The sequence below is a fragment of the Podarcis melisellensis genome (genome assembly GCF_964234715.1).
Source record: "Podarcis melisellensis genome assembly, chromosome: 13".
NCBI classification, from domain to species: domain Eukaryota; kingdom Metazoa; phylum Chordata; class Lepidosauria; order Squamata; family Lacertidae; genus Podarcis; species Podarcis melisellensis.
In genome coordinates, this window is record NC_138545.1 from 18,190,082 (window position 1) to 18,212,696 (window position 22,615).

Sequence of the window (22,615 nt, forward strand, 5' to 3'; positions counted from 1 at the left end):
ACATTTTTAAAAAACCCAAACCCAATAAAAATATTCAATAAAAGAAGGAAGAACCATCTGTGAATCATAATTTTTTTTTTGACAAAATAGATGCCTGTTTGATAGGAAGATGGCACCTTAGAATAACAGAATCATAGAGTTGGAAGGGTCCCTGAAGGATCATCTAGGCCAACCCCTGCAATCCAGGAATATGCAGTTGTCCCTTATGGGATTCGAACCTGCAGTTGGCGTTATCAACACCACACTCCAGCCAACCGAGCTTGCAGTGGACAAATTAAGTACAAGAAACTTTCCAGGGACAGGGCATTTGATTTGTCCATGTTTGTCCCCCTCTCTGTATTTTAAAGCTTAAATTAGACCCAATGGAGTTTCCTGACCAGGGATCATTCAAGCCTCCAGTTCTGGGCCTGGAAGAAGGGAGGATCTGAACTCTGCCAGGATCCTAGCAACTATTTGCAAGGATCAAGGAGATTCATAAGCTGTCCTTGAACTGCCCCGGAGGCAATGAATAGTCTGACACCAACTGGCTGAACTCCAGCAGCCGCTCAGGCAGGCATGGCCAAGCTTGGCCCTCCAGCTGTTTTGGGACTAGGACTCCCCTCATCCCTAGCTAACAAGACTAGTGGTCAAGGATGGTGGGAATTGTAGTCCCAAAACAGCTGGAGGGCCAAGTTTGGCCATGCCTGAAGGGAAGGCTGCAGTTCAGTCTCTGAGGAGGGAAGGGAAGGTGTGCAGCCAGTCTCTGAGGAGAGAAAGGAAAGCCCAGGGCTGTGCAGAAGGCCAGAAAAACCACTGATGGGCTGAAGAAAGGGGAGGGAGTAGTAGGCCAGGCAGTGACCATCAGTGGTTGGAGGAAAGGAAGGACACCGGTTAAGAAGGGCAAAGCTTTTCCCACCACATAGTTCCATGCCAGGAAGAACTTCACCTCTGATTCACAGACTTGTAGAGCTGGAAGGGACCGTGAGGGCCGTATCTAGACCCACCTCCTGCAATGCAGGAATCTTTCACTCGACACGGGGCTCAAACCCACGGCACTGAGAATAAGAGTCTGCTGCCCTGACTGAGCTATCCCTCAACTCTGAAAAGTGGCAAGTCTAAAAAGTGTTGGGGTCTGAATTTCACATACAGTGGTACCTCGGGTTAAGAACTTAATTTGTTCTGGAGGTCTGTTCTTAACCTGAAACTAGTCTTAACCTAAGGTACCACTTTAGCTAATGGGGCCTCCTGCTGCCGCCACGCGATTTCTGCTCTCATCCTGAAGCAAAGTTCTTAACCCAAGGTACTATTTCTGGGTTAGTGGAGTCTGTAACCTGAAGCATCTATAACCTGAGGTACATCTGTACTCCTTTAAACCAGAACAGCTTATGTTTGTTTTTGCTGCAGGCCTCTAATGATTCTTTTAGGGCAGCCTTTGCCCACTGTGTGCCTTCCAGCTGTTTTGGACTACAACTCCCATGATCCCCTGCCAGCGCCTCCTTGTAGGGGATGATGGGAGTTGTAGTCCAAAACTGCTGGATCACACCCAGAGGCAAAGCCTGGAGCACCAACCATCCTCGTGGATTAGATTTACACCCTGCATAAATTTCATGAAAAGGAGCCCCCTGGGCACCTTCAGGGTGAGATGTGACTTTGGATGGCTCTCAGGGAGACTTCCCTCCACTCATTCCCTGGCTTCGCATCCTCTCATTCTGGCAACCGGCCAAATGTGCAGAACTCCGGCCAAGCTGGGCACCTCCTCTGGCTGGGAAATGACGAGATCCGAGGGGCATCTCCGCGGTGCCACCTTAACGGCGAAGGCTCCCCTGGCAAAGGAGGCAACGCTTGCAAGTTTATTCAAAGGGAAGTCCCGCCCAGCGCTGCCCTCCTTGGATTGGTTATCGCAAAATCAGGACTCCTGGGTCCACTGGGGATGAAGTGAAATTTAGTAGGTTATGGGAAGGGGAGGACAGAGAGAACTCACGGAGTTTGAGATGCTCTGGGAAGGGAGCTGGAGTTTGTTACAGAGAGAGGAGAGAAAACACTGCCTAGGTGGCTTTTTCTGGAGGAAATCCTTATGTGCAGTGGGCCAAAATGGGGCAGTGGGGGGGGGGAGAGACCCTCAGAGAGAGGGGGACAGTTTACAATGAAAGCTGGGAGAACTCCTGGGTTTTCTGAAAGCCAGGCAGGTTGAGTGCTCTAATAGACCGGTTTTTTTGGTGTGCTTTTTTAATCCTCCAAACTTCTTTTTATTCGTTTTCTATAACCAAACAACAGCAAAGAAAGAAAAAGAAAAATAGCCAACACATACCAAAAAAAGAAAAAAAAGAAAAGAAAACATCAACCAAATCAAAACACCTAAACCAACCAAAAAACAAACATTAATTAACAATAAATAACGTTTGACTTCCCTCCATCTCGGTTTTGGGTTATGTGAATTTTAAATCCATTCTGCAGTTTTTCATTTTTTAGCGTAAACACATCGCAAGGGTTATATTAAACCTACTGTGATTTTTATATCTCTAGAATTTGTTTCCATATATGTTATGAATTTAGACCAATTGTCGATAAACCTTGAACCTTTTTGCTGTCTAATGTTCTGCGTCATTTTTGCCAGATCCATATACTCAAATAATTTAATTTGCCAATCTTTAACGGTCAGGGTATTTGGGGTTTTCCAATTTTGTGCTAACAGAATCCTGGCAGCTACAGTTGCATGAGTGCTCTAATAGACCGTTAAATGAAAAGTGGACAAGGGTTGCCAACTGTTTATTCCTGGCAGAGTGCCTGTGGTTTTAGCTGCTGCACAACAAGCAGAAATGCAGCCAGTTTATTCAAATGCATCGCCATAAAAAAGCGGGGTGGGGGAGGGGGAGAGCAGTAACAGCAGCAGCAGCACCTGTTGAATTGCTCCATATTCTGCAGCTATTAAAGGCAGGGAGTCCAGTCAAGAGGAACGGGGAATGGCTGCAGGGAGTAAGTTTTCTTTTAGGGGAATGGATGTAGGAAGTAGCCTCAGAGGAGCAGAGATGTAACTAGATGTGAACTTTGTTGTTGTTTAGTCGTGGACCAGAGCACACCAGGCACTCCTGTCTTCCACTGCCTCCCGCAGTTTGGTCAAACTCATGTTGGTAGCTTCGAGAACACTGTCCCACCATCTCGTTCTCTGTTGTCCCCTTCTCCTTGTGCCCTCCATCTTTCCCAACATCAGGGTCTTTTCCAGGGAGTCTTCTCTTCTCATGAGGTGGCCAAAGTATTGGAGCCTCAGCGTCAGGATCTGTCCTTCCAGTGAGCACTCAGGGCTGATTTCCTTCAGAATGGAGAAGTTTGATCTTCTTGCAGTCCATGGGACTCTCGAGAGTCTCCTCCAGCACCATAATTCAAAAGCATCGATTCTTCGGTGATCAGCCTTCTTTATGGTCCAGCTCTCACTTCCATACATCACTACTGGGAAAACTATAGCTTTAACTATACGGACCTTTGTTGGCAAGGTGATGTCTCTGCTTTTAAAGATGCTGTCTAGGTTTGTCATTGCTTTTCTTCCAAGAAGCAGGCGTCTTTTAATTTTGTGGCTGCTGTCACCATCTGCAGTGATCATGGAGCCCAAGAAAGTAAAATCTCTCACTGCCTTCACATTCTGGGGGGTTACTCTTGATTTAGTCTTTGTTTGGTTACTTAGCACCTGAGGGCTCTCTGCTGAATGTGTGAATGTTCTCCATGGTTTAGCATTAGGGACATGAGCCCAGCCTTCTTGCCCCACTTTGTGCCCATTCCCCTGTTGCTCCGGTATGAAGATCAGAAGCTTCCCCCCTCGCTTTAGTGTAACCATAGTGCAGTGTGCCATTTGAACTGTAAACTATGCTTCAGCAGAAACACAATCGCCGTCTTCAATTAAGGGTTGTCATGCAGAAGATAGAGCAGACTTGTTTTTTGTTGTTCTGGAGAGCAGAACTAAATCCAATGAGGAGAATTTGTAGGGAAGTGGATTTCAGATGAAAGTAGGGTTGTTGTTTTTTAGTTTAGAGAAAAGACCAGTAAGAGGCAACATGATAGAAGTGTATAAAATTATGTGTGGCATGGGGAATGAATGAATGAATCAATGAATGATATACAAATTAAAACACGACCCAGATGGGAATGAGCCCTGAGGCAGTAAAAAGGATTCTCACTCACCCGGACTTAGGTGAAGTCAGGATTCCTGGTTTCACCAGTAACATTTTCCAGATAAGGAGTGGAAATTCAGAACTTCTTAGGGGGAGAGCACTATAGGAGGTTTGGGGGCTAGGCTGCAGGTGGGAGTCAGGGCACCAAGCCTTCTTCACAAGACAGATGCATTGTACATGCATTGCCTTTCACGGCCAAGAAGAACAACTGAGAACGCACACACACACACAATTATTTTTCAATGATTAAGAAGGAAGCGGTGTGAGGATAGGAGCTGGCTGTGGTGGAGACATATGGTCACATATGTCTGGATTACTCTTATTCCTATGAGGCAAAGGAGAGCTGCCTATCAAAATATGTGGCCTTGGTTTTGCTCTGCTGCCTCCCTCTAGCCTTCCCTCCGCAAAGAACAAAGTCTCCTTTTGTGTGTCTTTCAGTGAGTGGCCTGGATTTCCGCCCCTCTGCAGAGATCATGCTACCAGGAGTCAGTAAAACACGTTCTGCTGCTGGGGATCTGGGCCTGTGAAAGGAGAAGCAACAGGTGAGTGTTTTCTCCTCCTATTGAAAATGCAAAGGGTTGATCAAATAGAGAAGCCTTCGCAAACAGCTGTCTCCCCTTCCCCTCCTTTGACCATCATCCCAGACCCTCCAAGTGTCCCTAATTTCCAGGGACGCTCCTGGATTTACAAAGCCATCCCAGTTTCTGATTTGATCCTGGAATGTCCCAAGCTTTTCCTTAGGACATCCCTATTTTTAATCAGAGAAATTTTGGAGGATATGGTTATGCATTCCCTGAGCCAAGGAGATAAGTAACTATACAACATTTAGAAGACATCTGAAGGTAGCCCTGTAGGAATTTTAAAAATGTTTAATATTTTGTTATGTTTTTTATATATGTTGGAAGCCACCCAGAGATATAAATACTATATCATAATCATCACCAGCATCATTATGGAATAGGATGTCCCTATTTTCATCGGAGAAATGTTGGAGGGTATGTGATCCCAACTGTTCGTTGAAAGCTCAGAGTTGATCTTCCTTGCTGCTCCCACTCCCTGCTCCTGAGTCAGTTTAAAATGGGCTTAGCTTTTGGGTCAAGCTCAGTTTAGGTTATTAAATGCAACATATAAATGGGAATGTTAAGCCCTAGCCTCAGTCCAAGTTAAAAAGTTCAGCTTTTAGCTCAGTTAGTTCAGCGGGGGCACTGTCAGACTAATGGTGTTTTCTGGCAGGATTCAGTGGCATCCTGGCAAATTCAGTTTGCAATTCACTACCAGAGTTGCTTTGGAGCTCTTGGGCAACAACCCTCTCCCAACCCAGTAATTTTGCAGTAAGGAAAGTGATGGGGAAATGTGGGAGAACATTTGCTTGGTACACTGCGCACGTCCAAAGAACAGTTCCCACAGAAAGTGTCCTTGCATAGACAAAATAATCTCAGCCTTCAGCTGCTTCTTGAAACTTTTTCTCTGTTCTTCTCTCTTTCTGGAACAAATGATTCTCTCACACAGAGAGAATATCCAACACTTTCTTCTACCACAGGGAAATATTTGGAGTCATTTAGGAGAGTCAAAATTGCTTCAGGATTGCTTACCTGCACCATTTCAGAATATGGTCTATGTACCTGTGCATTTGAACCCACCCTGTGTATTTGTGAACATTTATTTTTGATTCCTTAAACCAGGCATAGGCAAACTTGGCCCTCCAGATGGTTTGGGACTACAAGTCCCATGATCCCTAGCCAACAGGACCAGTGGTCAGGGATGATGGGAATTGTAGTCCCAAAACAGCTGGAGGGCCGGGTTTGCCTATGCCTGGGTTAGAGCTTCGACTTTTGCAGGATTGTTAGGCCTCTGGTACAGGTCAGCAGACCCCGAGGCCTGTGTGCTTCTTTTTGCCCCTGCTTTCCTCCTCCTCAGCAAGTGTGGCAACTCTGCGCCAGCCAGGAGCCCTCCCCCTGCCAGTAAACAAGTGGGAACCGCAGCTGATGAAGCTGCAAGGTGTTAAGAGCATCAGCTTTTCATGCACGAGGTCCCAGGTTCAATCCCCAGCAACTCCATGTGGTGGGTTTAAGGACTCCTGCCTGAAACCCTGGAGAGCCACTGCCAGCCAGTGTAGACAGTACTAAGCTAGATGGACCCATGGTCTGGTTTGGTGCAAAGCTGCTCCATGTGTTCCTAAGCAGTACTGTTCAGTTCTGTGGGAACTTGAGGCTCACAAGATGTCTTTTGCCTGCAGGACCTTGGCCAGCTCCCTATACAGTGGTACCTTGGTTCTCAAACGCCTTGGTACTCAAACAACTTGGAACCCAAACACTGCAAACTCGGAAGTAAGTGTTCCAGTTTGTGAACATTTTCCGGAAGCTGAATGTGCTCCGTTTTGAGTGTTATACTTCCGATTTGAGTGCCACACTTTTGTTTTGAGTGTTATGCTGAGATCTGTCTGTTTTTGCTATTTATTTTGCGTTTCTGTTTTTGGGGCTTTTTTGTAACTGTGTGGAACCCAGTTCAGCTACTGATTGATTGATGTGTGACTGCAGTACATTGTTTATTGCTTTCATTTTATGGATCAATGGGCTTGTTAGATAGTAAAATTCATGCTAAATTGCTGTTTTAGGGGTTGTTTTTAAAAGTCTGGAACGGATTAATCCATTTTGCATTACTTTCTATGGGAAAGCATGCCTTGGTTTTAGAACGTTTTGGTTTTGGAACGGACTTCCGGAACGGATTAAGTTTGAGAACCAAGGTACCACTGTAAAATGAACCAACAGAGATGTTGCCCCTGCAGATAGCTGGAGGCAACTGAAGCCCCCTATAGGCTGACCAGACCTGGGTGATGGTAGGCTCCGCCTCCCTGGCAGTTAAAGGGCCCTCATCTCATTTCTGTGGTTTCTTTGAAGATGGGGAGGTAGCAGTACTACAGAGAACTCCCTCCCTGAGTCAGGGGATGCTGGCAGGGGATACTGACAGTCCCCTCTCCTGCTCCCTGGAATAATCTGACCCTCACCCACCATCAGAATCCTCTGCTGTACATGGTACCCGAGTTGTGGGTCACAATACCCACTTTGTTGACTTTATGAATCACAAGTTTCCCAAGTAAAACAACTCAATAAACAATAAAGGGCTGTAGGGACTTACAGGCTCTGACCTTTAGGCCAGATTCATACAGAAAGGCAGTATGGTGTAATGATTAAGAGTGTGAAACTAGGACCTGGGAGACCAGGGTTCGAATCTTCACTTGGCCATGAAGCTCACTTGGAAGAGTCGCCGCCTTGCAGCTTCTTGACCTACCTCACAGGATTCTTGTGAGGATAAAATGGACTCTTCTGCCCAACCCATGACCTTGAGATTAAGCGCCTCATGCTTCACCAACTGAGCTATCCAGAGGGGTAAATGTGGGGGCATGGAACCAGGGTTTGACTCTGCCCGGATGAATTGCTTCGTGTTTTCCACTCACCGTTTCCTTGAGCACAGCAAGACCAGAAGAAAACAAAACCTCAAAGCGGTTTGCAAAAAGGACATAACAGTCAAATCATCAGTGAAAAAACAGAAGGGGAAATATTAACAATATTAAAATGAGTGAGAAACTGAAATCAGATTAAAGCATGCAATCATGAAATAAATAAATGCGGCAATTAAATAAATGCGACAATTAAATAAGTGCACGTTTGCGTCTTCTTCTTTTCAACCTCTTCCCCGCAATCCCAAGACCATGGCCAGGCGGGCTGCACACTCCATAGAGTACGGTGGAATAACCCTCCCCGCTCTGGTGCACAGTGAAGACAGCGTTCGGTATGCCCATCGGAGCTTCCAGGTGCAAGACAGCGACGTCTTCAACATCACGTATCCAAAATCTGGTGAGCCATTTGAAAGCACACACAACACAACACAACACAACACAACACCCCTGGCCTCTCGCCTGCCCGGAGTTTCTGGACTGACAAACTCTATCCACTCATTTTTGTCTACCCCACTCTTTCTATTTGAATCTAGAAGATACTCAGATCCCAGCTAGTCCTCTTCCACAGGAAAACACCCCCCCCCCTTTGTTAAGGCTGTTAAGCTGCGGGACAGGCAGAAATTCAACAGGCGCAGCTTTTCAAAAAGCAGCACCCGTTGAACTGTGCTGCATCTCAAGCTGTTACGGGGACAGGAGAGGTGATGCAAACTAACCTGGATAGCTCCTTTTTATTTCAAAATCCCGTCTGCAGATGCTCTCTGTGACTCCCTTGGGGAGAGGCCAAGAGGGTGCTCATCTCTCGTCCTCTCCCAGGAACAACTTGGATGAAGGAAATCCTCACCTTGATCCACAGCAATGGGGATCCCACTCTCTCACGGTCACTACCCTGCTGGGAACGGGTGCCCTGGATTGAACAGGTCACAGCGGTGAAATACCTGGAGAACCAAACGTGCCCCCGCCTCATAACCTCTCACTTACCCGCAGCAATCTTTCCAGAATCGTTCTTCACCTCACAGGCTAAGGTGAGTCTAGGACCTTCTTGGGTGCTAAGGTACAGAGGAGGGGGCTCTCTTGGTCACCCCAGTTTCCTCAGAAGCTCAGAGGGTCAGGTTGGGTGGCAATGCTTCTATTCTTCCACTTAGTGTATATGTGGGGTTTTGTGTCAGCGTCACATGTGTGGGTTCTCTTACTATTTGCTTGTTTTATTTACTTGGTGGTGAGAGAGGTTGGCGTGGCCTAAGGTGTGGTTGGTTATCTTTGGCTGGCTGTAGTGAGATTTGTTGTTTTTTTGTGGGGGGGGGGTATGTGTGTGTGTGTTTGGATCAGCTTAGCCAGATTGATTCATATGCTGTCAGCGGATTCTTGTTGTCGTCTTCTTGGGCTGTGGATGTGACAAAGAGGAGCCATACCGGGGTGAAGGTGTCTTCTTCTATTTGTCTCAGTTTCAGTTTATTGGTTAGTTTTTCTAATAAGGCTGTTATCATTCCTCCCTCCCCTTCTTTCCCCCTCTTTTCTTCCTAACCCAACACTGTATGTAACACTAATGTCTCACAACAAATGAAACTGATCTGTAGAAAACACAACTTGGAAAAAGAGACAATGCACGTATTTTTGTAAACTAAGAAATATTTAATAAAAATATATTTTTTTAAAGAAGCAGCTCAGAGGGTGGCGGCCAGGGAGACCTCCTAAGTTATGCTTTACCCTGCCCTTTGACACCTGAGATGTATGCTTTAGTACTCACCTTATTTCCATTATTGTAAGTTGTTTCAAACTGTTTTTAATACGGTGTTTTTCATTGTTGTAACCTGCCCTGGAACATTAGGGTAAAGAATGGATTGCAGTGGTACCTCTGGTTGCGAAGGGGATCCATTCCAGAGCCCCATTCGCAACCCGCGTCTGTTGCAATTCGCACGCGTGGGTTGCAATTCGCCGCTTCTGCACATGCTTGTGACATCACTTTGCGCGTCTGCGCATGCGCGAGTGGCGAAACCCAGAAGTAACCCTTTCCGGTACTTCTGGGTCACCGCAGAACGCAACCTGAAAAATCGTATCATGAAGCAAACGTAGTAAGAGGCATGACCGTATTATTATTATTATTATTATTATTATTATTATTATTATTATTATTATTGGAAGGGGCATAGTGCCATTGTCAGTGCTAAGGAACCAATCAGTGCATGGGGTAGAACTGAGATCTTTTGATGAAGGGCAGTATATAAATCTAATAATAATAATCGACATCATCACAGAGACTATTGAGTTGCCCTAATCGACAGAAGAGCGCCATAGAAGTAGTTTCTTCATGACCCCCGGGAAGGGAGGTGTTTTCTTTGCTGCTGGTGACCCTCCCTGCCTCCCTAGGAGAGAGCCTGCCTTGCAGCATGAGGAAGAGCCATTGGCAGAGTTATCCCAACGCCTGACAAAACTTTCTTTTCCAGGCCATTTACACCGTCCGCGACCCCAAGGACGTCTGTGTCTCGCTCTTTTATTACACCAAGATGGCTTCATTTCTGGAGCACGAGGAGGATTTTGGGGGATTCATCAGGAAGTTTGTTTCAGGGGAAGGTACATGAGTGTGTGGGTTTTCTGGGAATGGCAGTGGGACCTGACATTTGGTAGGAGGGGTCAGGGGTCACAAGCGGCGTAGCCTGGGTCCCCGCTGGGGCTGCTTGGCCGAAAGGCTGGGAGGCTGACAGCAGGTGGCGCTAGCAGCAATAGCAGGCAGAGCCAGAGCCAACAATAGCTAGATCGAGTTAATTCTGGTTTTGTCCCCACCCTCCTCTCTGTTGACATCAACAAAGGCAGCACTGAGACTAAGGAAGAGGTTGCCAGCCAGTGTCACCTCCTGGACTGGGTGTTAATAAGGAGGCAGGTGGAAGGGGGCTGGCTGAGGGAGGGCTGGACCCACACATTGTCCCTATGCTGTGGCCTTTGGCTCTGTTCAATCTCATATGGCAATCCTGCCAATAGTCTTGATTTCTTAGTAATTCGCATTGCTCACCTACAAAGGAAGTGAAAGATGCAACCCGTAAGTCTGATTGGTCTGTTGTCAGTTCCAACCTGTCAAACCCGCTTAACCTGGAACCAATTAAACGAAGGGTGGCAATGGTGGGTGTGGCCACAAGTGGGTGTGGTGTGACCACATACACACAGATCCCTCCCCCCAAAAGGCACGTAACTCCCCTCTGCAACTGAGCCATGCAGGTTCTTAACAATCTCCTGTTGGTTAAAAATAGATTCACTTAGATCACCTTCCCCCAACAGATGTTTCGGACTACAACTCCCATTAGCCTCAGCCAGCATGGCCAACGCTCAGGGACAATGGGTGCTGTAGTTCAAAACAACCAGATGGTGAAGGATGAATTAGCAGCTTTCAATCTCTCTCATTCACTTATTTCCATATATGCCTGAATCTTCGTTTGAAACTGTGGCTCCTGGTGGACAATATTGTAGACAGCAAAAGAACAATCCTATGAAAGTTTCCTCTTAAGTCTCACCGAAACTGATAGTGCTTGCTTCCAAGTGACTGTGTGTAGGATTGCATCTTTTCAAATTTAATCTTCATTTTTCCCCCCATGCTGCTGCTGCTGCTTCTCTTTAAAACCACAAAACAAATCCCCTCTCTGTTTCTCTTTAGTTCTCTTTGGCTCCTGGTTCGATCATGTCAAGAGCTGGCTGGCCTACAAAGACCAGGCAAACTTTCTCCTTCTGACCTATGATGAATTGCTGAAGGTGAATTATTAAGAGAAAAAAAACAGGTTTCTTTGGTCTTCAACCCCTGGTCCTCTCTCAGGTCAGACCCATAAGCCATTCTAGGCTACTCTGAGGCCCTGGCAGTCTAGCTCCTTCCAACCCTCGCTATCTCCCCTTCTCAGGACTTACGGGGCAGCGTTCTCCGCATCTGCCAGTTCCTGGGCAAGGACTTAGATGTGCCTGCTGTTGACTCCGTGGTGGAGAATGCCTCTTTTGAAGCCATGAAGGGAAACAAGATGGTGAACTATAGCCTCGTCCCTGAGGATATTATGAACCAAAAGATCAGCCCCTTCCTCAGGAAAGGTAAAAAAAACCCTGAACGCCGGGGAGGGAAAATTCTTTGGCAGGACTGCTTGCAATTCAATATTTGAGGAGGTGGTACGTCTAGAGTAAAAGATCCCTCCAGCTCTCTCATATTCCCCTACGCACCTTTTTTTTTTTTTGCAGGGATTTCTGGAGATTGGAAAAATCATTTCACTTCAGAGCAGAGTGCTGCATTCCATCATCTCTACCAGGAGAAGATGAGAGACGCAGGGATCAGATTTCCTTGGGATGAACTCCAAACTGAAATCCACCAGGAACCTTAAGGTTTCAGAGAGGGAAACGTTAGGCGCAGAATTTCCCCTGTTCTAACGTCATTATACACCAGCCTTTGTTATGAGAACCAGCTTACTCTTTTTAACACAAAAGCTACCATTCACTTCTCACGTAATATAGGAGCCCCAGCTATCAGCACTACTGAGGATTCCAGTGCAGGTTTATGCTTTGAGCAATGAACAGTAGGAGCTCTTCACTCTGATAGAAAGCAGAGGGCTAGCTTGTACAACTGGAAGAATTAAAGTTTTCTTGGATTGTATCATATCAAGCTGCAGTGGTGGTGATGATGTTGTGTGTCTGAGTCATCCCCCACAAAATAAAATGCTTCCTGCATTTAGAAAGCTAGCCTTTCAGGGACAAAGGGTCAGACCTTTCCTTTTTCCTTTCACGTGCTAGATTTTCTTCCCCAGGCAAGGAGTTCTCTTGTGTGCTTTTGCTGCTGTGTCACAATAATCCTGTGCCTCTCTTTACTACAAAAGAACATTTGTTTTTGCCAGTTTTGACTGCCTTTCCTCTTGCAGGTGACTTTTGTTTTATTTGCAGTCGCGGCCGGTTATAAAATTTTGCCTCCCCGAACTAATAAAGCAGCAATAGCTCTTCCGACTGTCCACTAGATGGTGTAGTTGTTTTAGACAAGGACAATGTGGCACTATGAGCTCATCTGCACTGCCTCAAAGCTCGCCCTGTATCATAGGTTGCTCCCTCCTTCATTTTTTGACAGGAAGCGCGTGTTTCTACTGCCCAGGTAACACATCTGCCGACCTGAAGCAAGAAACTACTTTTCCACTAACCAATAGCAATGTAAAAAGGCTTCCTAAATCAAGTACACGCCGCTGTGCTGTGTTTGCCCTATCATGGTTTTTAGGTTATCCCATTCTTCTCCTCTGCTGCTGCCACCAAACCTCACCACTCCTTGCCTCGTATATCTTTAATTGCTGCTGCTTTTCCAGGCAAGTATTTCCAGGCGAGTATCTCTCTCCTTCCTGGCAGTCCTGACCTGGGAGGAAGTCCTTTTACACTCATTGGGGCCTGCTTCTTGAGATGTGAGTTGCGTTAGTCAGTAAGCAAAGTGCCACCCTCTTTCCGCACTCCTTCGACTTGCAGAAAGCTCTGCTTATTCTTTTTTAACCCTTTTGCTTCTCAGGCGGCAGCTCGGAGCAGGCACCCAAGCTGCTTTGCTAGCTAAGAGAGCCTGAGCCCATGTGCCGCCATTGCTGCAATGTGGGTGGGGTGGCCTGTGCCTTCCCTAGCATCCTGGGTGCCTGCATGCAAGAGACAAGGTGGAAACAAGGGAGAGGCAGTGGCGTAGCGTGGGTTGTCACCACCCAGGGCAAGGCAAGTAATTTGCGCCCCCTAACCCGCACGCCTGGCACCCCCACACACACAGTGAGCGGCAACCCGGCGGCTCGGATCGGATTCACACAGCCAGCACTGCAGTGAGAGTGAGTGAGTGAGCCAGGTAGGGGCAGAGAGCTGCGAGTGCGAGCACGTCCCCCCATGTTGCGCCCGGCCCCCCCTGTACCCCCCACGCTACGCCACTGGGGAGAGGCACAGGCAGGAAGGAGCAGATTTGCCTGGGAGGAAGTCCCTTTGCCCTCCGAGGGCTTCTGAAGAGGAGCGCCCGAGACTGCGTCCTTAGTTAAGTCCGCGAGGAACGTGGGCTGCATTTTCCTGTATTCATTCGTAATATTACTAGTACCTCCCAAGAGCACAAAGTTTAGCCTTTGCTTGCTTGTGCATCACCGAGGGGGGCTGTTGCGAGGGGGAAACAGATGCATGCTCCTACCGTGCCACAAACACATGATATGCCTTTCCCCTGCATGTGAGCAAGTTTGGCAATCTGGCAAGAGCTTTGCCGCCAGAAAGCAATAAGTACATCCACCGCTACAGCGCATCAACAACACCCAACCCAAAACGTATCTCCCTCCTCCTTTGGAGCAGCCGCCGACTCAGAGCAAGCCACCTGGTAGACATGACAGCAAGATAGGGATGCTGATCTCCGAAACGCATTGTGGAAATGAAGTTCCTCAGCCCCTCCCCGCTCAAAGGGCTGGTATTTTCCCCTCTGCTGATGGGCAGGCACGCATGTCCAATTTATGTGTTCATTTGCAAGTCTGTTCCATCCTCATTACCACATTAACCTGCAACTGAAATAAATAAACCAACCCCACACAAAATACGTATTTAAATACACCATTTATCTCCATGTACATTATTTCTAAAAGCATTTTTTTATCTTGAAATATGCATGTTGGCATTTATTTATTTATTCTTTGAGCGGAGAACTGCATCGTAAATTTCAGACACGTGCGGAGGGATAATTATGCTCCGGTCTGCACATTTTCAGTTCGACAGGCGCGGATCAGGTCAGGTTGCCTTGGGATTCACAGGCGTCCACTTCTTTTCAAGCGTTCCTTACTTGCCACACAGGAGAGGATGGAGGCGGTAAGAGAGGCCTATACGTCCTCAAAACTAACACTTAAAAATCCAAATGTTTCCCTTATGCTCTCTAATATCAAGGGAAGTGGAGGGGTATTACCAAATGTACTCATTTGTTCCCCCCCATTCCCTCACTGTTTTCTTCCCTGCTCCCCCCGCCCCCCCGTGCTGATTCAGCTGAGTCTGCATTTCCCACGCCTGCTTTGCTGCTGGAAACTGCGCAGTTTGTGTGCCCAGGCGTCCCTCCAAGGCAGGGCCAGGCTGTTTTTGTCGAGGATTAACCGGGCAGGGTCGGGTGACTCCTCATCGTTGCCGATCACCAGGTAAGATTTGCCGACTTGGAGGTGGAGGCAGCGGCATGCCAGGTCCTGCTCAGGCACCCAGAGCGGCTGCTCGCCCCGCCGAATGGGCACTCGGCGCTGGCGGTAGACGGTGAGGACTGAGGCCGTGAACTGCCACCACGTGCCCGACTTCTCCATGGACAACAGCTGCGCACGCAGAACTGGCAGTGGCAGAAAAAAGGAAGAAATGACCCTTGGGAAGTCGCAACAAACGGTTGCATGGTGTTGCCCTGCAGCTATGGCGTCACACACACAAGGACAAGGCTTATACTGAGTGAGACGGTTGGTTCACCTCCATCAGTATTGTCTACACCGATTGGCTGTCGCTCTCCAGGGATTCAGGCAGAGGACCATTCCTGGCCCTACCTGGAGATGCCTGGGATTGAACGTGGGACCTTTCACCCGCTTTGTAAGTTGTTGTGTTCTTCCCTCCCCAGAAGATGGAGCATCTCCTGGCCTCCATTTTCAAGCCTGTGATGTCATTGCTGGGCATGTCATCCCTTGCAAAACAAAAACCCAATACTTACCAGAAGGCTTGTGCTTCCAGCAAAGATGTGCAGATAGTGGGAATTATGTCATGAACAAGCCTGCACATCTCGCCTTACATTTTCCTTTAAAGGTGGGATTTTCCAATGTTTCCCATTTCAAAACTATAATCTTTCCTACAGTTAGGATAGTTCATGGCCCTAGGGCTTCCTGGCTGGGTTTTTTTGGGGGGGGGGAGAGAAAAGGTGAATTACAGAATTGTAGAGTTGGAAGGGCCCACCCCCCTGCCATGTAGGAATCTTTTGCTCAACATGGGGTTTGAACCCACAAACCTGAGATTGAGAGTCTGATGCTCTACCCAATGAGCTATGTCAGAGGTCTCTGGCATCACTTCTGGGTTCAACCTCCTTTTCGCTCATTTGTAAAGAACAACTTCACACAGAGAGGTTGGTGGCAGAGAGCTGAAAGGGTGTGGAGAGCTGTGGTTTCAGACATGAGTGTGAATTGCGAATTACCGTAATCCTTTTTGCAGTAGTTCCTCAGGTTCATCTGGACACGTCCTCGCGGCGGCTTACAGTGGGTCTGACATTCAGTACCTATTGAATGGATCAGGTTAGGCTGGTGTAAAACCACCTCCCAAATCAACCTTCCAGCAAAATAACATTTCCCTTCCCTCCCCACTCCTTCCTTCTCACCTGCATTCCACTCCTGCGGTGGGGCGACTGTCGTTGTCATCACTTCCTGGATCCCTGTGGGAGGGAAGGTATAGAAGAAGCCATTCGATTATGATTTTTTTAAGTAAAGAACATTCCTTACCCAGAAGAGAGAAAAACTTGGTGTGACAAGAATTCTGGGAACTGTAGTTTAAGTGTTCTGTGAATTGCAGCTCTGGGAGGGGTAAACTATAGTTTCTCGGGATTATTTGGGGGCAGCCATGTGCTTTAAATGCACGGCATTTGCGCAGCTAAGTCTAGCTGCACCAACTTCTTTTTAGATCAGTTTTTCTGCTTTTGATTACAGAATGGTGAATAACTTGTCACTCACAGTATTCCTCAGCTCTACACTGGATTCCATGTTTTGACTGGGGGTCACCCACACCCTCCCCACCCAAACTGATGCTGACCACCCTCAGTATTGCACATGAGACCTCAAGAGAATATTATTATTATTTTTAGTAATGAATCACCCACACCCGAATTGAATGGCACTGCTGGAAGGCCAGAGCCTGGATATCTCACAGGCTTCAGCATCAGTTCCATTACAGATGGGATCTTTACACTACCTAAGAAGTTATTTCCTGATATAGCATCGCCTGCAGAAAGATAAAAGATCAAAGGTTTTCTGGAACACATGTGCTTCCACAGCTATGACCTCATTTCCTGTTTTAGCAACTACTTGGAGGCAGAGCCTCTCAAAGCGCCTTCTTATTCCAGAACAGTGACGGAAAGGTTATTGGAGGGGCTTTCCGTTCACCACCATTGGCAGGATATTCTTCTTCTTCAGCATTATACATTTAAAGCTGCGCCATACCCCTTTAAACAGTCAGGGCTTGCCCCAAAGAATCCTGGGAACTGTAGTTTGCTAAGGATGCTGAGGGTTCATTAAGAAACCTCTATTCCAAATCCTCCAAGTGTCTCTATTTTCCAGGGACAGTCCCTGATTTAGAGAAGCCGTCCTGGTTTAATTTGATCCCAGAATGTCCCACTTTTCCTTAGAACGTCCCTATTTTAATTGGAGAAATGTTGAGGGTACAGAGTAGGGTTGCCATATTTCAAAAAGTGAAAATCCAGCCAGAAAAGTTGTCAAGACTTTTTTTTTGCTGAGATAGGTGCTGCCATTTCCCCAGACATTTCAGCAGTTTCCACCCGGACACTGTTTCCAGCGCCAATTTGCCAGCTATGTCAGAGAAATTCCGGACTTATGGAAACCCTAGTACAGAGTTTTCCAACCGCTGAGCCATTGAAGGCAGCCCTGTATATGGAAGTTGGTTTTTTGAAAATGTTTAATGTTTTATACTCCACCCAGTCAGATGGATGGGGTATAAGAGTAAAATTATTATGGAATGGGACGTCCCTATTTTCATCAGAGAAATGTTGGAGGGTATGCTATTCCCCTCAGAGAGCTACAATTTCCAGAGTTCACAGGGAAGAAGGCTTGACTGTTAAACCACCCTGGGTCTTCTTGCTTTGTGAGGGGAATAAAGGTAAAGTTAAAGGGACCCCTGACCATTAGATCCAGTCGTAACTGACTCAGAGGTTGCGGCGCTCATTTCGCTTTATTGGCCAAGGGAGCCGGTGTACAGCTTCCAGGTCATGTGGCCAGCATGACTTACCGGTAACCTGCTTCTGGCGAACCAAAAGCAGTGCACGGAAATGCTGTTTACCTTCCCGCCGGAGCGGTACCTATTTATCTAATTGCACTTTAATGTCCTTTCGAACTGCTAGGTTGGCAGGAGCAGGGACCGAGCAACGGGAGCTCACCCCATTGCAGGGATTCGAACCGCCGACCTTCTGATCAGCAAGTCCTAGGCTCTGTGACAGGAATAGAAGCCTCTTTCAAACTCAGCATCCTTAACAAACTACACTTTCCAAGATTGTTTGGGGGAAGTCATGAATTTAAAATGGTATGAAACTGAGATAGATAGATGATAGATAGATAGATAGATAGATAGATGATAGATAGATAGATAGATAGATAGATGATAGATAGATAGATAGATAGATAGATAGATAGATAGATAGAGATAGTGCTGATGAGGCCTTATTGCATTAGGCTCTTTATTCAACAACAACAACAAAATATATCAAAGCAACATTACAGCAACATAAAATACAAACAGAGAAAATCAATTAAAAGCCAAATTGAAGAAAATAACACATGGCACAAAATTCCTAAAATACTCACCCAGCAATGCCATAAGGAAGACAATTCCTACCTCACCCCACTAAAAGATGAGCTGTGCAGCAGAGGCTAATTTAACCACCCAAAGCTTGGGTAAATAAAAATGTCTTACTCTGTCTCCTAAAAATTGACAATGACAGTGCGAGTCGTGGTTCCCTGGAGACAGCATCCCACAAATGGGCAACCACTGAAAAATATAGTCGCTGATATATTACTACACTGGGATCAGGGGAAAGATAGGGCTAGCTTATGAAACTTTTAATATAGAAAAAGGATATTGCCTGGGTACCATATTGAACAGAATACAGCAGTGAGGTGGCGGCAGCAACTTTATTGAGTTTTCAAAACTTCAAAAAGACCCAGTTAAGGTAAAACATTCTCAGTTGTAGCTTATGCTAACATAAAAACAAACTCTTAATATCCCATAAGGTGAAATATATACAGCGGACAAATATTAAGGATGCACCCCTTATAGCGTGCATACCTTATTTTAATTCCAAGAATTTATATTTTCATTTCCTGTGCAGGATTTAAATACCTTGCACTGGAGAAGTTTCATATATACTCCAGTTGTGAAGTCTTTATGATAAGACAATGTCTTGGGATGTGTCCATGTGTTTAAGCCTTCCCCCCACCCTCCACCGCAGCCGAGGTACAGCACTAACCACTATTCTTTATAGATATTATTGTGTTAGATTACAAATGTCTGGTCACTGAAGAGGACTTTATGTTGAATGTGTCTTGCTGATTCCTTTAAGGAGCACTTACATTTAACAGGCATTTGGCCTATAAGCAGATTATAGGACTGCATTCTTAATATTTGCCTGTAGTGTATATTTTATTTTATGGAATATTTAAAGTTTATCTTTATGTTTGTACAACCTACAAACTGAGTATATAACATACAATTGAGTGCTTTACTTTAACTCAGTCTTTTGGAAGTAGTATTTTGTTACTGAGAGTGGAACTTTTTTTTGTTTTTGAGGGTGTTTTGTTTTTAAGACTTTCTGTTTTTATTGTACTGAAAACCATATGCAGATGCCCACAACCAGACACTGGGGAGAAAATAAAAGGCCCCATGATGTAGTCTATGTTATAGGAGCGTCAAGTACTCCTATCCAGTTTTCCAGCCAGTCTGCCATCCCCCCCCATAGGATACTCCATTCTATTTTTCCCTCCCAACAGGATTTATTGTCATTTCCCCCCAACCATCAGGCTATGTCCACATTAGCAGCTTGAAATGCACCGAGGCCAAGCCCCTCTCACTGCGTTTCAAGATTTTCTTTATAAAAATTGCTGTACACACCACAGAGGGGGAGAGGATGTCTTCATCTGATGCTTGTTCCCTGCTTTGTTTCCCCATGCCTGCAACAGCCCCGCCCCCACCCCTACTCCAACGAAGATGTCATCTGCACATGTGCAATAGCTATCTTTGACGTACACACCTCAGCTCAACTGTGGCTTACGTGTTCAAACCAGATGGCAGCTGGTTTAAGGAAAATGCATCAACAGCAGCAGCAGAAGAGTTTGGATTTGATATCCCGCCTTTCACTCCCTTTAAGGAGTCTCAAAGCGGCTAACATTCTCCTTTCCCTTACTCCCCCACAACAAACACTCTGTGAGGTGAGTGGGGCTGAGAGACTTCAAAGAAGTGTGACTGGCCCAAGGTCACCCAGCAGCTGCAGGTGGAGGAGCAGAGACGCGAACCCGGTTCTCCAGATTACGAGACTACCGCTCTTAACCACTACACCACACTGGCACTCCAGCGATGTTTCTCAAGAAGCTACAGGGCACATATGGATTGTGGCTAACGTTATGTGTACTCGGCTTCAGACGCTAGCTGTGGGTGTGCACTGGAGCTGGAGTAAACTGTAATATTGTACATACACAGCCTCAGTCAGCATTCTGTGGCTACTGAGCGTGCTCAGTCCCCATTGGGGTGTTTTGTGGGGGTGTGTGTCTCTGTTAGCCTCCCCGCCCCCCGCTTCATATCGCACTTCTGCCAAAGGCTGCTGAAACCACTCTGTTTAGCACGGGTGATACCATTTTGGGTACGCAAGCATCAGTACTCAGTTCCGAACATCCAGAAATTGAGGTTTCTGACCTCCAGAAATCAAGCAGCGGCTCAGACAGGTGTCATAGCCTTTTTGACTGAACCGTCGTGAACGGCTGGTTCTAAGAAGGGTTCAGGAAAAGTGGCCACACTTACGCATGCAGGGGGCATGGGCGCTTCGGCTTTGCTGGAAACCTGGAGCACAGCGGTTGCAGGTCAGGCCGGTGACTCCATTCTTGCACTGGCACTGCCCTGTGGTCTGGTTGCAAATGGTGCCGACCGCGCCAATGGGATGACACTGGCAGGCTGGAGAGGAAACAAAATGGGGAGACGGTGTTAGTGGCTTAGAATGCTGCGAGCTTCTCTGAAACTGGTCTGCCCCTCCCTCTCCCAGCATGGTCTTCTGAGAAGGTGCCATTGTTAGCTACTCCAGTGCTGTGTAGACTTTCTCGCTGCTGTGCCCCATGCGGAGGGCCTGTTAACACTCTCTCTCCTCTCTACCACCCCTCCTGCCACACACAACTTAGGTAAAGGTTATGAGTCTCAAGTTCCAGACTCCAAAATCGAAAGGATTCAGACACGCCTATGCTACCACTGTAAATATCACACCATTCTCCACCCAAGAATGAGAAAGCTGCAAGGTTCTCTGAGAATTCTGAGGACTCTTGTAAAACTACATTTCCCAAGATGCCCCGGTGGAAGGAGCCATGAAGGTCACATCAACTTACACAGAAGCTAGCTGAAGGACTTTTCCCTCAGTGGAAGGGGGAAGGTTGCTAATTTGACTTGTGATCTTCAGGTTTTGAAGATACAACATTGACAGAGGTAGCACACTGGTTTTTAAAAAAATTAATTTTCTTTATATTCTACCTTTTCTCCAAAGAGAACAAGGTGGTGTACGTGGTTCTCCCCTTCATATAATTCCCCACAACGGCCCTGTGAGGAAGGTTAGGTGCTGACAGCCTCCAAGATAGTTCCTCCCATGTGCTGAGAGAAAACCCCCTACAACGTGGATTGTTCGATTCTGACACGCCTTCAGAATGTGGCAAACAGTGGAAACAGCTCCGCTCGTATCATGTGAGTTGTCAAAAACAAAGGGACGAAGTTGTGCTCAGGTGAGGAGCAAATGGAAGGGGTGCATGGCCCTAGGGACTACTCACTGAGCTGCCCCCCCAAAAAAGACGCATTAACAAGCTTCTACACCAGTGGTGACTGCAGAAATACAATGGGTTGCTCTTCATTTCCGATGGTGAATCCAGATTAAATATGAAAAATAATGTGGGCTGGTGCTTTGATGATGCCAACTTTTAAAAAAATAGTACCTGCACAGCATTTATTACACCATAAAAACCCATCTAGTAATCTAGTAGCAGCCTAACTCTCAGTGTGGCCATTTTAGGGGAGCAGGACATCAACATTCCCAGAAACCTTACACAGATACAATTTTTTCCAGAATTCCGGGCAGCGTGAGAGGGACAAATAAATCCAGGCTGTCAGGAGGCTGTCCCCTCACTTTCTCTTATTTCCCTTGTGGCTTATTGGACATTGACAGGGCTAAGCCCACCCAGGTACGTCCCCTTCTTCGGGTTGCACTGGTGTGTTGCCCCTACAAACCCCACTCACCTTTACAGGCCTTGCTGCTCACCATGGGCCTGCTGAGGTCACGCTTGAAGCCTGGCAGGCAATACTGGCAGTGGCGCCCTGCTGTGTGGTGGCGGCAGTTCAAGCAGATCCCACCACTTCGGCGCCCCGAGAGTTCGAAGAGCTCCATGCTGAACCGGCAACGGTGGGAGTGGAGGTGGCAGTCGCAAGCTGAGGACGCAGGAAGGGGGGTCTGTCAGCTCTGCCAGCTGCCCCCTCCCAACCCTGAGGAAATCTCTTCCCCACCCAAGAACCCCCATCACCCCCTGCACCCCTGGAGCCCCTCACCTCTGTAGATGCATGCCCCGGTCCCCAATTTCTCCTTGAACAAAGGCCGGCCCTGCCAGTAGTCAGGGTACACCTTTGTCCAAGAGCCTGGATTATAATAGTGTTTGTTTGCACCAGTGAAAATAGTCCAATACTCTAAACCATGAGTGGAGAAACTTGTTCTTCCCGAGGGCCACATTCTCTTCTAGGCAACCACCCAGGGGCCACAAATCAGTGGTGGGCGGGGCCAGAAGCAAAAGTGGGTGGAGCAATGAATGTTAAGTTTTCTCTTGTATAGTGGCTTGTTTCTTCACACGCTCGAATACCTCTGCCTTCCTTTCATCCAGGCAAGCAAGAAGCAAGGACACATTCTAGCCAGGCAAAAACACCCAAGGAGGGGTGGAAAGCAGGGCAAGTGGGATGTGTGCTTGGGGGGTGGGTGTGGCCTGGAGAAAGCCCCAAGGGCCAGGTAGAGAGGCCTGGAGGGCCACATTTGGCTCCCCTGGCCTGAGATTCCCAACCTCTGCCCAGCTGATAG

At 47.0% G+C, this 22,615-nt stretch overlaps 2 protein-coding genes across 8 annotated transcripts in view; one reads left to right on the forward strand and one right to left on the reverse strand.

The window, feature by feature from the left end:
* Window positions 1-1,846: 1,846 nt before the first annotated feature.
* On the forward strand, window positions 1,847-12,801 carry LOC309355371 (sulfotransferase 2B1-like). 3 transcript variants are annotated; one of them, XM_081886156.1, is made up of 8 exons: window positions 1,847-1,924; window positions 4,578-4,681; window positions 7,846-7,993; window positions 8,410-8,618; window positions 10,038-10,164; window positions 11,237-11,331; window positions 11,475-11,655; window positions 11,800-12,801. In XM_081886156.1, exons 3-8 carry the CDS (start codon window positions 7,849-7,851, stop codon window positions 11,937-11,939), a joined length of 897 nt encoding a protein of 298 aa, XP_081742282.1. In that variant the 5' UTR covers window positions 1,847-1,924; window positions 4,578-4,681; window positions 7,846-7,848; the 3' UTR covers window positions 11,940-12,801. The 3 variants fall into 3 exon arrangements, with proteins under 3 accessions (XP_081742282.1, XP_081742281.1, XP_081742283.1); XM_081886155.1 differs by having other exon boundaries at window positions 1,848-1,924; window positions 7,839-7,993; XM_081886157.1 differs by lacking the exons at window positions 1,847-1,924; window positions 4,578-4,681 and having other exon boundaries at window positions 7,918-7,993; window positions 8,348-8,618.
* Window positions 12,802-14,548: 1,747 nt separating this feature from the next.
* The window catches only part of NTN5 (netrin 5), a 38,460-nt gene continuing 30,393 nt past the window's right edge, over window positions 14,549-22,615 (reverse strand). For all 5 annotated transcript variants that reach the window (XM_081886140.1, XM_081886137.1, XM_081886139.1 and 2 more), the window contains 5 exons: window positions 21,793-21,981; window positions 20,326-20,475; window positions 15,911-15,964; window positions 15,731-15,811; window positions 14,549-14,890 (listed from right to left, as the gene is read on the reverse strand). In XM_081886140.1, coding sequence (XP_081742266.1) covers window positions 14,562-14,890; window positions 15,731-15,811; window positions 15,911-15,964; window positions 20,326-20,475; window positions 21,793-21,981 — 803 coding nt within the window. In that variant the 3' untranslated portion in view covers window positions 14,549-14,561. The remainder of the gene's footprint in view (window positions 14,891-15,730; window positions 15,812-15,910; window positions 15,965-20,325; window positions 20,476-21,792; window positions 21,982-22,615) is intronic.